This window comes from Drosophila pseudoobscura, chromosome 4, assembly GCF_009870125.1.
Source record: "Drosophila pseudoobscura strain MV-25-SWS-2005 chromosome 4, UCI_Dpse_MV25, whole genome shotgun sequence".
Classification (NCBI taxonomy): domain Eukaryota; kingdom Metazoa; phylum Arthropoda; class Insecta; order Diptera; family Drosophilidae; genus Drosophila; species Drosophila pseudoobscura.
In genome coordinates this window covers 13,962,171-13,975,491 of record NC_046681.1, presented here as the reverse complement: position 1 = coordinate 13,975,491, position 13,321 = coordinate 13,962,171, and the positions used below count along the sequence as shown (strand labels likewise).

General features: G+C 49.0%; 4 protein-coding genes across 7 annotated transcripts; all 4 read right to left on the bottom strand.

The window, feature by feature from the left end:
- Positions 1-678: 678 nt before the first annotated feature.
- On the bottom strand, positions 679-2,690 carry LOC6903361 (protein CNPPD1). The gene is made up of 4 exons (XM_002132206.3): positions 2,524-2,690; positions 2,164-2,460; positions 1,662-1,784; positions 679-1,605 (listed from the first exon to the last, which is right to left on the bottom strand). The coding sequence occupies exons 1-4, from the start codon at positions 2,554-2,556 to the stop codon at positions 832-834; spliced, it is 1,227 nt and encodes a 408-aa protein (XP_002132242.2). The 5' UTR covers positions 2,557-2,690; the 3' UTR covers positions 679-831.
- On the bottom strand, positions 2,638-7,520 carry Phlpp (PH domain leucine-rich repeat protein phosphatase). Its single transcript, XM_033380868.1, has 6 exons — positions 7,269-7,520; positions 7,035-7,188; positions 6,119-6,915; positions 5,430-6,053; positions 4,027-5,369; positions 2,638-2,766 (listed from the first exon to the last, which is right to left on the bottom strand). Exons 1-5 carry the CDS (start codon positions 7,482-7,484, stop codon positions 4,299-4,301), a joined length of 2,862 nt encoding a protein of 953 aa, XP_033236759.1. The 5' UTR covers positions 7,485-7,520; the 3' UTR covers positions 2,638-2,766; positions 4,027-4,298.
- Dus4 (Dihydrouridine synthase 4) lies at positions 2,821-4,129 on the bottom strand. The gene has a single exon (XM_001357202.4). The coding sequence runs from the start codon at positions 4,099-4,101 to the stop codon at positions 2,905-2,907; it is 1,197 nt and encodes a 398-aa protein (XP_001357238.2). The 5' UTR covers positions 4,102-4,129; the 3' UTR covers positions 2,821-2,904.
- Positions 7,521-7,537: 17 nt separating the features above from the next.
- LOC13036385 (ataxin-2 homolog) lies at positions 7,538-13,185 on the bottom strand. Of its 4 annotated transcripts, XR_004469533.1 has the most exons (6): positions 11,638-13,185; positions 9,814-11,536; positions 9,112-9,280; positions 8,165-8,256; positions 7,694-8,055; positions 7,538-7,635 (listed from the first exon to the last, which is right to left on the bottom strand). XR_004469533.1 is itself a non-coding variant. In XM_033380870.1 (2 exons), the coding sequence occupies exons 1-2, from the start codon at positions 12,385-12,387 to the stop codon at positions 9,818-9,820; spliced, it is 2,469 nt and encodes an 822-aa protein (XP_033236761.1). In that variant the 5' UTR covers positions 12,388-13,185; the 3' UTR covers positions 8,479-9,817. The 4 variants fall into 4 exon arrangements, 1 of the variants encoding a protein (XP_033236761.1); XR_004469532.1 differs by having other exon boundaries at positions 9,112-11,536; XR_004469534.1 differs by lacking the exon at positions 9,112-9,280.
- Between the last annotated feature and the right edge of the window lie 136 nt (positions 13,186-13,321).

Below are 13,321 nucleotides of genomic sequence, written 5' to 3'. Positions count from 1 at the left end.
GCCACACTGAAAAGTGCCTAAGAATATGCTTAATGAGCCTGCGTCCTTGGTCTTTAACTTTATTAGCCTGTATTTATGTAATAAGCTGGTGATCCTTTTCGATCAAGAAGATTCTACCGAACATAAGAAGGCGTGGCCCAGATCGATGGATAAATTAAGCTGAAGAGAAGGTCGCTGCTTCTGTCGGTCGCACCGGACTTGGGTGGGATATGGATATGGCTCCTCCTCCTTCGATATGGACTCTAACACACAAATTTAGTTTACACAGCTATTTGTGGGCCGATCTATGAGTGCCACGTCTTCCTGTGATCGAGAAAATGTCTTTGATTCGATGGAGGATTTGATTATTATCAAAGATCAAAGATACTTTCCCCAGTCAAAAATATTACATTTTATCCTTTATTTGTGGGCGGCTCGTGCTCGTGTCATGGCTTCCTGTAGCCGGAAAAATATCCTTGATCGACTGGAATCGATTAGGCGCAATATTACCCACCATGTTTTCCCGTGGCAACCAGGCAATCATGGTACCTACCCGAAAGGCTTCACAGATTAGTAAATAAATATACAAATATGCCTAATATATAGTAATGTTAACAGTCCATTGTAGAGAGCTTATTGAAAGAATAAATCAAACTCTATTCAGCTTCAAAGACAGCAAGATTGCTCTGCAATTAGTTGAAAAAATATATATAAGTTTATTTGCACGGTTAAAGATTGTTGTTAACGTTACAGACAAGGAGGAACTAGTCCCAATTGCTGATGTACACACATACTCGTATTTCGTGTTGCAAGAGAAAAATTTAAAAAGTGATACGTATAATAAAATAGATTTTAGATTAATTTGGGCCATATTTCGGGCCAGCGGACAAGGAACGAAGTCTGAACAGCATCGTTGACCAATTGCCAGAAAACGGATGCGTTTTGTGCCTGATGCTGCCAGTGGTCCAAGTCATCGTGGTGTCGGTTGCCGTGGCCAGATATCCAATAGTTCGGATTATCTCGACTGTCGCTATATTCGGATTTGATGCTTAGCCAGTGATCTGCATTGTCCCGCGGAGCAAACATTTCGGGCTTTCGGTTATTCGTTTTAAGCGGTAGATTAGGTACGGATCGAACATAGCGTTGCGGGTTGCTTTCCATCTCATTCAGTCTTGCCTCGTCGCAGTATTGTTGCTCCAGCTTCAGCAATTCCGCTTCCACATTCAGCGCCCCACAGCTCTCGTTTGCCGGCGACGAGTTCATTTCATTGGAAATAACAGGAGCAGCTTGGGTAGCGTCAGGTGCAGAGGCAGGTGTCGTGAGTGTCGTGGAGTTTGCCGTGGATGCCACATCGTTTGTAGGCGTTCGGCGATGCCAAAGCGTGCCCGGCACTTGGCTGGCGATGAAAAAGGCACCCGCCAAGGTTATCACACTCGCCGCATAGCTCAGTGCCATTACGGTGATGCTGTTCAACAGAAATTTCATCCACGTAAAGCTGGGTAGCAGTTGCATCAGTTCACTGTAGGTCAGCCAGCCACGTCGCAGTCCCTCTCGCTCGGCCAGGGTTCGCTCAACGCTACTTAGCTTCGCAAAGAATTGTTCATTCGATATGTATATATTCCAGTCCTAAAAATCAAATATGAGATGAAATTATAGTTTCCTTTTTTCGAGAATATCCTTACTATTGCCGAAAGGAATTCTAGTTCCATTTCCTTGAGTCTTGCTTCGGTCATGTTGCCCTCCTTGGCCCAGTCTTCCAGATAAATCTTCTCATCGTGGCCGGCATAAAACTTGGTAGAAATCATCTATAAACAAACAGCACACGGGATGAGTAAGCCCCACAACAAATGACGTCACTACATAGGCATGTCAGCGTGCACGACAAGCTATAAATAACATATCATATATCGTATAGGTAAGGTTATATAAGTAATCCGCACATACTGAAACTTGGCCCTGTGTAAGTAAATAATGTTCTAAACATAATGAAATGTAGTGCAGTGCAGCAGCAAAACAAAGAGACAACTCACAGAACCACACTATTGATTGAGAGTGTGTGTGCGCGTGCTCCACAATCTGGTGGCTTTTTTTCACTCGGTGTTCGGTACGGTGTGCAGGTTATCAATCAACAGGTTATGCAGGCGCATGATGATGATTCAATGATAATCGTACGACTGTACTCACCAATGACACAACGAACAGCTCCTGGGGTGTGATTCTATAGCCATAGCCTGGATCAATGACATTCAAGCGGTCCAAGTAAATGAGGGCCATGATGAGCGAGCAAGGTGTTGTGGTCTGAATCTTGCCAGCAGTAACGCAGCTCAGGCGATGCAGTGAGTGGCCTCGATGGGGCTCTGAAAATATCTCCGATGCGTATTCGGCAAAGGGCATGGACACCTCCATTTCACTGTCCGCTGTCCCAACGCCATAGTACAGCGTTTTCCGTATCCGATTCATAAACTCGTCGTGCTGCATCACCTGGAAATTTAACAGCTATACAATGTTCTCCAACCACCTGCTCAAACGCTTTTCGTTTCGTACCTTCTTCGCCGGAGCGAATTTACTGCGCCCCATCTTGGTTGCGAAAATAAAATGTGTTCTAGAATGTCGAATGGCTCCGCTTGAGTTATTTTTTCCGCGTGGCTGTGTGTGTTATTGCTTTCTTTTGTATATGCATGTGTGTGTGTAAGTGATGATAAAGATGGAAATTAAGTATCGATAGCACTTCTATGCATGGTTTCCACGCTATCGTATAGAAACAAGAATCATCGTAGGTTTCACAATCTAATTTGTAAACAAACAATTTAATATATAATTAGTTTCACAATAACAACCAACTAATTTTGAAATCTAGTTTAATTGCACTTAAAATGTGTGGTTTTATTAATTTGGGACTATAACTAACTATAAGCAGATGATGGATCATTCCTCTCCACCAAAAAGACCCCCCAACTCCAGGTCATCTCCTGCTGGACTGGAAATTTGATGCGCCTTGAACTCTGTAAAGAATTTTCCATCGCTTTTAGAGCTCCAGGCTTTCTCCTCCGCCTCGGCAGCAATGTGCCTCGCATGCCTGGGCGGGGTAAAGTGGGTGTACGTGCAGTCTGTGTAAGGGGCCGGCTCCGGGTCGACTTCACTGGTTCGCACATTGTAGTGCTCTCTGAGAAAATCCACGACCTGTTGTTTTGTGCCCAGACTGTTGAACTGGACGCGCAGGGATCGCTTCATTTCGCTGCTCCACATGAACGTCAGATGGTGATGGAAGCATTGGAAGAGCAAATTGTCCCCGGCAGCAGACGCAATGTCCAGCCACTGCTCCACACAGGCCGAAGGAGTTGTCGTGGCTGTCGGGTAATCGCTGTTGAATAGTGCCGGATTCGCGAGGAGACCTCGGGCAGCCATTACGCCAGCCGCACCAGTCTGCGCGTGTAATTCGCAGGCATCTGACCAGGATTCCACGTTTCCGTTCACTATCAGGGGAATCTGTAGGGATTTGCGCACTTCTTCCATGGCGGAGACGTTGAGCGTGTCCTTGGAATGCTTCTGGGCAGGCGTCCGACCGTGGAGTGTGAGAAAAGTGACTCCAGCGCGTTCCAGTTGGCGGGCCAGGTCGATGGTCCTCTCCACAGAATCCTCTTCGCTGCCGCCAAGAAGTCGCATCTTCACGGAGACACTAAAGTCCGAGGGCAGAGTACGCCGGACCTGTTGCACAACCTCTCGGACCTGTTCCGGCTGACGCAGCAGTCCGCATCCATAGCCCTTGGACATCGCCCAGCTCTGGGGGCAGCCGCAGTTCAAATCGATGCCATCGACATAGGGATAGATCAGCTGTGCCGACGTGACAAACTCTGTCGCATCTTTGGCCGCAAACTGTGCAATGAGTGGCTGATCGTCGGGGTCCGTGGAGAACTCATTTTGCCGAGCCTTTTCACTGTTGTTGATCGAGTCGGAGATCATCATAGGTGTGAATGCTAGTTGAACTCCATTCATCCGCACCAATCTTCGAAACTCCAGCTTACTGTATCGCACCATGGGCGCACTTACCCGCAGAAAGTCCGGCTGGGCAGCCGCAAATAACGCGGCAATGTTATGATGCGGCCGTTGTTGTGGCAAATGCATGTTTAATTAATCAAGTATATGTGTAAACATTAAATATAGGGAAGTGTAAAAGAGCAGGGCCACGTGAGAGTCGGCAAGTCGTATCGATAGTTGAGTGGGAGTAGACTCATATCGATAGTTCCAATACGTATGTACAATTATAACGGCTATAAAATGATTTGGAATGTTTTGATTTGATTTGTTTCTGCAAGTCCAGCCTAAAGTTCGGTTGTTGCCACACCCCAATACTTGCGCATACGGCTCTCGTGTTCGTTGAACTCATCCTCATCGATCTCCTCCTCGTCCAATATATTACGCTCCCGCTCGTGAGTGACAGCGAAATCATATTCAAAGTTGTAGGGCATCAATCGCTGCAGGGATCCAAAGTAAGCCGAGTGGGGTCCCCGCTTCACGGGGGCTCCAACCATTTTTCGGGGTTTTCCATCGAACATATTATAGCCACAGCTCTGCGCCTGTTGGAATGAGAGCGTGCTGCCAAAGTGGCCGGGCATCGGCGGCTTAATATGATGGTAGGAGCCAATCGGCGTGGGAGTGGATGCCAGTGGTTGTGGCAGCTGGGGTGTGCTCGTGGAGATGAACTTATTGGCCACGCTCCGCACTAGATTGGTGGTGAAATCGTTGCGATCCGGCATGGCTAGATTGGTGCTCGGGATGGCTCGCTGCTTGGTAAATGACTTGGAAATAGTATTAAGCTCCTTGTCAAATAGCAGCTGTGTATTCTGCTCGAGCATGTACTCCCAGCATTTAAACTGCTCCTCCGACAGCACAGATTCCGTTTCGTCCAGCATTTCCAGCTGCTGCTCCTCCTGCATCACGCGTGCATGCGCGAGAATGAACTCATCGTTGGGCACAACGCTCGGGCCGTCCTTGGACAGAAGATCACGATCACTCTGACCGCTGGGCGAGGAGCGTCCGGCCAGCGGATCCTGCTCGATCGCCCGGTGACGACAGGCGTTGCTGCGATCACAGCAGGTACGCTTACAGACGGAGACAGTGGGCGGCTGCACCAGAGCTGGCTTTTTGCGAACACTCTGCTTGAGCTCCCGAATGAGATGATCCACGTCGGTTCCAAGATGACGGAAGCGCACCACAATCACACTGAGGTTCTCCGATGCACCGAAGCTCTGGGCAATGTCCACAAGCCGCTTGGCTGCCAGCAAAGCGTTTTCCTCCTTGCGAATCTCTCTGGCGGCGCGACCAACGTCCATGACCGACCAGAGCTGGGCATTGCCCACAACAAGGTACTCATCATCATTGCTCAGTGTTAGCTGTGAAAGGGAAACTCCAATTTAGTTGGTTTCTTTTAAACTGAGGAGAGAACAAGCTACCTCTAGAACCTGAGGGTCAGGCATTGCGTGCGATGGTCCCAGATCCTTGGCGCTAGATTCTGTGTCTGTCAGGCGCAACTGTGTGGTTCGACGCACCAGATAGGCATCCAGCCGCCCAGTGCTGGCCATGCGCAGCACATAGCGCTTGCTTTTCAAGGGCCTGACCTTTGAGGGTGCCCGTGTCCGGGTGAGATGAAATAAGGCGGCACTCCGCACACTTCCGCACTGCTGCTGTGCCGTCAGCAACGTAAACTTCATGTAATCTCTGAGAGGAGCATCCTTGACCAGCTGCTCCTGCTTCATTAGATCCGGCACCACCTGAGCCATCTCCTGTGCCACCCGTCCATTGCCATCTGCAGCCTCAAACATGCCATAGAGGGCCTCATCAGAGCCGCCATAGTTGGCCGCACGCAACTGGCAGACCAGCAGCTTTCGGCAGTCTCCGGATCCTGGCGTCTCTGCGAAGCCCATTGTCCAGGGGGAGTTCTTGTTTTGATTTCGCGGCGCCGTCGCCAGGCGCAACGTACTGGTGGGCAGGGCAGCTCGGTTATTGCCAGACACATCGATTAGGTTCCAGTTGCGCTCACTTTGGGTCTGGCATACCTTGAATTGTTGCTCATCAACCTGGGAATGCGAAGGTATAGGATTATTATTGGGAAAATTAGACTTTTCAATATCTCTAATCTCACCTGCAGCTGCAAATTTCCGGACAAATCCAAGTACTTGAGATTCCGCGAGGGCACGAGGGACAGCAGATTGACGCGATCTAGATGATTGTGTGATAGATCGAGGACCTTCAGCTTGCCCAACTTGGCCAGCTGTGGGGTGCAGAGCAAGAGATTGTTGCAGCATCGCAGCACCTTTAAGTGATTAAGCGTCGCCACCTCCTCAGGCAGTTGTTGCAGCATGTTGCCCGATAGAACCAGGATCTCCAGCTCCGACCAATTGCGTACGCATGCGGGAGGCAGGATTCCAATGCGGTTGTAGGCAAGATGGAGCACCTTCAGCCGGGCTGCGTTGTGGAGTGCCTCGAAGATGCTGTCGTTGAGCTGATTTCCAGCCAGAAACAAGTGCACCAAGGCCGCATGATTATTCTGCTCGTACCGCGGCAGAGTCGACAGCTTGTTGCAGGCGGCGTTCAAGGTGTCCAAGCGTGAATGAGTGACGGCAAAGAAATTCTCCGGCAAACACTGGAGCTCGTTGCTTTGGAGTTGCAGCTTTTGGATGCTGCCAAAGCCCTCGGGCAAATACTCAAGCTGCTGCAATTCATTGTACGACAAATTCAGAGCAACCAATTGATTGATTCTATAGTTTCGAAGCAGTCCCGTTATGTTGGTCAATCGATTGTGCGACGCATCCAGTGTGGACAACGCAGCACAGGCCCCAATCCAATTGGGGAGCTCATTGAAACTATTGTGCGAGATGTCAATGCAATGCAGTTTTAACGGCACTGGATGGGTGTTGGTTGTGGAAATGTTGTGAAGGCCTGAAAATAATTAAATACACATTTAATACACTTGCACTCGATCTTTCCAATCGAAAAATAGTGCTGGTAATTGCCATATAATTTTAAATATTTAAAATTTAAAAACGTGCTCTGCTTACAGTTGTGGTCTGCTAAAAGTGCCTGCAGATTGGTGGCGTTTACGATCAGCTCCATTAGCTTGTTCCGGCTGCATTTGAGCGTCTCCAGTTGAGCCAGCGAGCTGAGGTCCAAGACCTCCATTTCATTTTCGCACACCTCCAGTTGGGTCAAGTACTGGCCAGCGAGCGAAAAGAGAAAACGGAATACGATGGATAGGAAGTCGTAGTAGCACGGAAATAAGTAGACGGACTCACGTTGTAATTGCCAATCAAAATGCTTCCACCCAGCTGGCTGCCCTTCAGGCTGAGCTTCTGCGGAGTAGTCGGGCTGCTGCTGCTGCCGCTGCCGCTGCCATTTCCCTCCTCCGACAGCTCGATGGGCAGCGGCGGTTTGACGCTGCTGTTGTTGCTGGCATTAACTTTTAGTTTCGAATTGTATGGATCCGTCGGTTTCCTTGTGGCTTTGAGCATTGTTTCAGTCTCTGCTGCTGCTTCTGCCGCTGCTGTTTCTGGCTATGTTTTCGTTTTCTTTAACTCTTGGCAAAGACGCCGAACCTGGGGGCCGGAACGATACCAGACTACAACAGCATTGCACAGCACTTGGCTATGCATCAACGAGCACCTACAGAGTGGCGATCGTTTCAGATTTCTTACATGTACTACTCTGTGGAAATACATACCCGTACAATGCACTGATCACTTCCGATTTGTCAAGGATTACACCCTTTTTTGTTCTTTCTTTGTGTGTTTCACTTATTGGATAAGGAGTTTCCTAGATCTTGTCCGAGCTCCGCAGCTACATTCTAGTAGTCGTGAAAATCCACCACCCGCTCAATGCGATGCGTCTGCTCAACTGAAGACGAACACGTTAACTATGGCTATGACTGTGCCGTTACGGTAAGACAGACACGCTTGAGAGAACGTCAGTGTTGCGCTGCTCCAACATCCACCCGCTGGTTTATGTTCGTGTTCGTGTTTGTGTTTGTGTTTGTGTTGCCCAAATCCCCCAGTTTCGTTCAAGCCGTGCTATGTGCAGTGAATGCTGGATGGGCATGGAACAGTCGGTATAGTGAAGAATGTCAGTTTGTTCTCCCCCTTCATCGAGGCTCCACTGTAGCGCCAGCCGATAAAGCACACGCCAAAAGACTTACCAATTTAGAGAGGGTGCCCAAGCAAACAGTTTTAAGAGCACCACAACTCGATGCACCTGCACGTCTCTTTCATTTCTGGCCCTCCGTCTGTTCTGAAAGAGATTTGCTTAGAATATTATAAAAAATAGTCCTTGGTTGGGTTTTTTTTTGTAGCTTGTGTTTTGTTACACGAATTTTAGAAACAATTGGATTTTTTTATTATTTCAATGAAATATAATAATAATTGTTTGTCATGCGGCTACGCATTATCAGCAAAACTCAGTAAATTGTGTATTACTCTTAAATCGTTTTTTTTTCCTTTCTTTCTTTCCTTGTTTTGTTTTTCTGGCGCTTTTTTCTTTGCTCTTTACATGATTATTGCTGGGGCTTTACAAAAATTTTAACAATGTCTGTACATAAAAAACTAAGGGCAGGCAAAACTGTTTGGTTTCTTATTTTCTGTTCATCTGTGGGCGCCTGTTGTTGGCCTGATCTTGACGATCTTCTTTGGCCTGTAACTCGGCCAATTGTTCGACAGATGCGCCCACACATGATCAGGGGGGGGAGTCAAGTTTTGAGTACATAAAATAATAATTAGACAGCGGTGATTAGCAATAATATACGCCCTATCCACATAGTTTGTATCATATACGGGTTTGTATGCTTTAAAATAATATTTGTATATATATAAGTATATGTATATAGGTATGTATATAAAATACAAAAAAATTAGGTAAAACATTTCTAAAAACATGTTGGAGCTTCAAAATAAATAGAATAACTACAGTGTGAAAATTTAAGAAGGGACAGGGTGGGGCGGGGGCAGGGGCGGTCGCGGGTCTGGAATACGAAAAAACGTTAACTAAGCACATTGTGCTGCTACGCTCATTTGTTTTTATACACATAATTTTGTTTTTGTTTTTTTTGTTATATTTGCTAGGTATTTTGTATTCTACGAAATTTCTTACTTTTTACCGGTATCTATTCGTAGCTATTTCTTATTTTTCTCCGTCTCCTTCACTTCCTTATTCTTCTTCGTCCTCTTCTGTGTGTGTCTTGAACTTATTTCGATATCTTGATAATGGGGTAACATTCGCCCGTGTTTGAGTTTATCGAATGATCCTTCCTGCGGCAGTGCTAACCGCATAACATAGATTAGGATTATTTTGTTTACTTATTGCTGTTGTACATTCAACTTAATATTAGAAATATTCAAAGTGGCATATGACTAAAATTCGTTATCGACTATCTGTGTGTGTGTGTGTGTGTGTGGGGCTGGGGACGGGTATGGGCTGTGGGCTGTGTAGGGCTGGAGCGCGTTTAAATTATTGTTATATGGGCGGGGCGGGGGGTAAGAGGGGACTGGATGAGGGTTGTCAAGAGTTTAGGCAGCGCGACTATTATTCCGACCCGTGTTCCGATACCGCTTACGTTTGCCGATTCCTATACCGATTCTCCATAACGCGAATTGAGAGGCTTATAAAAAACTAGGAGACGTGTGGTAAGGGCGAGAAATTTGATTTCCGCACTACACAATCATAATAAATGGTATTTTCTGTATAAGTAGATAAGGATATTATGTATAAACATTAATTAATATAGACGTAATTATGCTCCTCCATATAGGTCCGTGTATATAGACTTGAAGCTTACTCTGGATTTACCCACACCTTGCTATTTCCCGATGCTCGTCACCGCCGCCGTCGACAGCACCGTTGACGCCGTCGGCGCTGCCACCGACGAATTCATTTGAATGCTGCCCATATCCTTGTTGCTGTGATCACCTATGGAGTTCGCCTCTATGCTCTGAGTCTCTGAGTAGTCCAGCTTATAGCTGGCGCTCCGCGTCACATCCTCCATAGACGCCTCCTGGCAGTCCCGTCCAATGTGCGTCTGCGAGCCGCAATTGTAGCAGGATATCTTCGGTGCTCCGCCGCCGCCCACCCCAGTGATGGGGCAAACGGTCAGCGCACTGTAGGGAGGCGTGGTCGGCAGTTGCTGCTGCTGGGGCGTGGGCGTCTGTACCGCCACAGCATTCGTGCTGACCACAGCGGCAGAGTTTTGCAGCTGGGGCGGCGTAACGGCTGTGGGCGTGCCACCAGTGCCGGGGACCGGCAGGAAGGCAAGGCTCGTGTGGAACGCCGGATAGATGAGCTCTCCGTTGTGGGAAACCGGAGCCATTGGAAACCGGTAGCCGCCACGAACAGATTGCGGCGGTGGCGGTGCATTATGCGCCTGGAATATCGTCTGCTGCGGCGGGGGTCCTCGTGTGTGATATGGATAGGAGGCTGCATTGTAGGCTGTGGGTGGTGGAGGCTGCGGCTGCGGCTGCTGCTGTGACTGTTGCTGCAACAAGACCGTAGTCGTGGGCGTGCTCACCGGAGACGGGCTGATGAGCAGCGCCTGCTGCTGCTGCATGTTCCCGCTGCTCATCGTCATTGTCTGGGCATCGCTCACATTGCTTGGCGTACCTGTTGTGTAGATCTGCTGATAGCTCTTCTCCATCCCATTGCGTCCGTTCAGTCGCTGCTGCAGGTTCATTTGCTGCTGCTGCTGCTTGTAGGTGAGATGGTGCTTTTGCTGGTAGCCTCCTCCCATGCCGCTGTGCACGACAGTCGTTATCATGCCCATGCCGGGATTGCCGACTGTGCTGTGTAATGGCAGTGGATGCGGCGTTGGTGTCTCTGGCGGGGATATGTCCCCGCAAGAGCCATTCGAGCTACCCGATTCGCTGCCGGTTGTGGCAACACTCTTGGTCACGGAGCCACTCCCATCGTCGTTCATGCTCATGTTCTGCATCATGCTGTTCATGTAAGCGTTGTTCTGAAAGTGCTGCTGCTGCTGTTGCTGCTGATGCGGCGGTATGTAGGCGTTCGCCTTGACTCGATGATGATGTGTGGGCCGCTGGAAACCGTTGCGTATCAGGCTGGGCAGACTCGTCCCACTGGAACTGCTGCTGCCGCCTTCGTTAATGTTCTCGTGCTGCAGCTCGCTAATGGAAGATGGCGGCGGCGTGGTCTCTGCTGAGGGACGCCGCGCCGCATGATGTTTGTGGCCCGTCAAACGTTGCGACAAGTTGCGCATTTGCTGCGACTGCTGTGGAACGTTGGAGCGCTGAGGACTCGTCGTGCGGCTGCTTGACGGCGAGGACTGCTGGCTCAGCATCGGTGAACTGGAGGCTGGAGGCACATGATGATCTATGTTCTGCTGCTGCTGAGGAGCAGCAGTTTGCGGGTGTGGTGGGGGTGCGTAGTGACGCATCGACCACGCGGCGGCCGTGTTCTGGTGGCCGAGTATGGCATTTGTGTCCGCTGGAATGGTGATATTCGATTGCATCATGTGTGGCACACCATCGACGCTGATCTGGTGTGTTCCATCAGTCCCAGGCACAAGCTAACAGAGTGAGGGATAGATGGAGAGAGAGAGCGGAAGAGGGGTGAGGGTGTCCGTGTTAGTCGTTTAATCGTTCAAGTGTATCGCTTCGCCTCACTTACCTTTTGAAAATGTTGGGGGAATATCATTGGTATGTTGCCCTGCGGCGTCTGCACTACCTGGACCATCGGCGGATGCTGTTGCTGCTGGTGCTGATGTGCCTGTTGTTGAGCCTGAATTTGATGCATCACATGCTGCTGCTGCTGCTGCTGTTGCTGTTGCATTATCAAATCATGCTGGGACGGCGCGTGGGGATGCGGTGGATGTGGATGGGACTGTGTCTGTGGCTGTTCCATTTGCGCTTGCACCGGAAAGTTATCCGCCACCAGTTTGTTCTCCTTGATCTTGCCCAGTATTCCAAAGATCTTCTTTTGCTCGTCCATGGAGAAGACTGGATGAATGGCGGCCATTGTGTAGACAAGCAGCAGTTCGAGAAGAGTATCCTGGTCATTGATGCAACCAAAATCACACTCTCCCCAGCACTCGAGCGTCCGATAGATCTCGCTCACACAGTTCCGGTTGCAGGCACGGATCAGGGCCAAGTAGAGGGCCATTTTGCGGCGTATCTTTCTGTCGGTAGGATCGCCCTTCTGGCAGGTGAACATGTCGGCGGCCAGCTCCTGGGGATTGTTGGCGCGCAGCTCCATTCCGCGCAGCGTCTCCGAGTCGCATCTTCCTTGCTCCTCGAGCAGTGTGCCCAGGAAGCGTAGCTCGAACGGCAGGCAGGCGGTGAGCAGCGCGTACATCGTTTCAATGCGATTGTAGCTCTCGAGTTTCTCAAACCACAGCAGGACGTCTTGTTTACAAATCATTTCCAATGTTTTTGCTGCTGCATCTACTGCCTGTGGACTATGGATGTATGTGTGTGTGTTGTATGTGGATGGACAGCGGTTTGGATGATACCCTGTAAACAGAGCTCTTCTGTCTGTGTGAGTGAGTGTATGTGTTTGCTGTGTATGGGTTTGCGTGTGTGTATGGCGTGTGTCTGTGTGCTCTAGTTACGTGTGGTGGGTGCAAAAACCACAACAACAATAACTAGAATCTCGATAGTTGGCGCAGCTGCTGCTGCATCACTGCCGCAAAGGCTGTGCTGTGGATCGGATGAGCGCCTGAACACACAACGCAGCTTCGCTTGCACTGCTAATTAACTTTTAAGCGCTTCCCTTGTTTGGCGTTTGCACAATTTTTCGCCTGCTGCTTCCACAAAGGCTGCCCACTACAACTAGTTGTCGTCGCATATATTTGCGCGTTAGCGGGTGGAGGACGGGTGCTCACGGGTAGCGGGGGGTTGCACCACATTGGCCAGAGACTCGTCGGCGTTGGCTAGTTTACTACTCGATGCTCCTGCTCGGGCCGCTGTTATTTGTGACTCGCCGATGCGAATTTCTGCACTTAGCTCCTTAACCATTCCACGCGCACTCTTCCGCGATGTTTAACACTTTACGGCTCACGGGCACTAAATACTCTACATTTATGGTTTAAACACGTTATTTACTTTGCATTGTGTGTGTTTTTTCATAAAATTTTCTGTAGACTCGCTGGCGTTGGTTTACTACTCGCCAGTGTGACCGCGGACTTATGGCTAAAATATACGGTCTGACCCTCAGAAATATACTGAAATATACCGTCTTCTTTTTAAAATATACCACAAAAAAAATTGCTTAACCCACTTAAGCCCCCTCTATTTAACAAGTGAACAGATTGAGTTAAGCCGCGGAAAATTATGCTTCCTGCTAATTCTTTTTA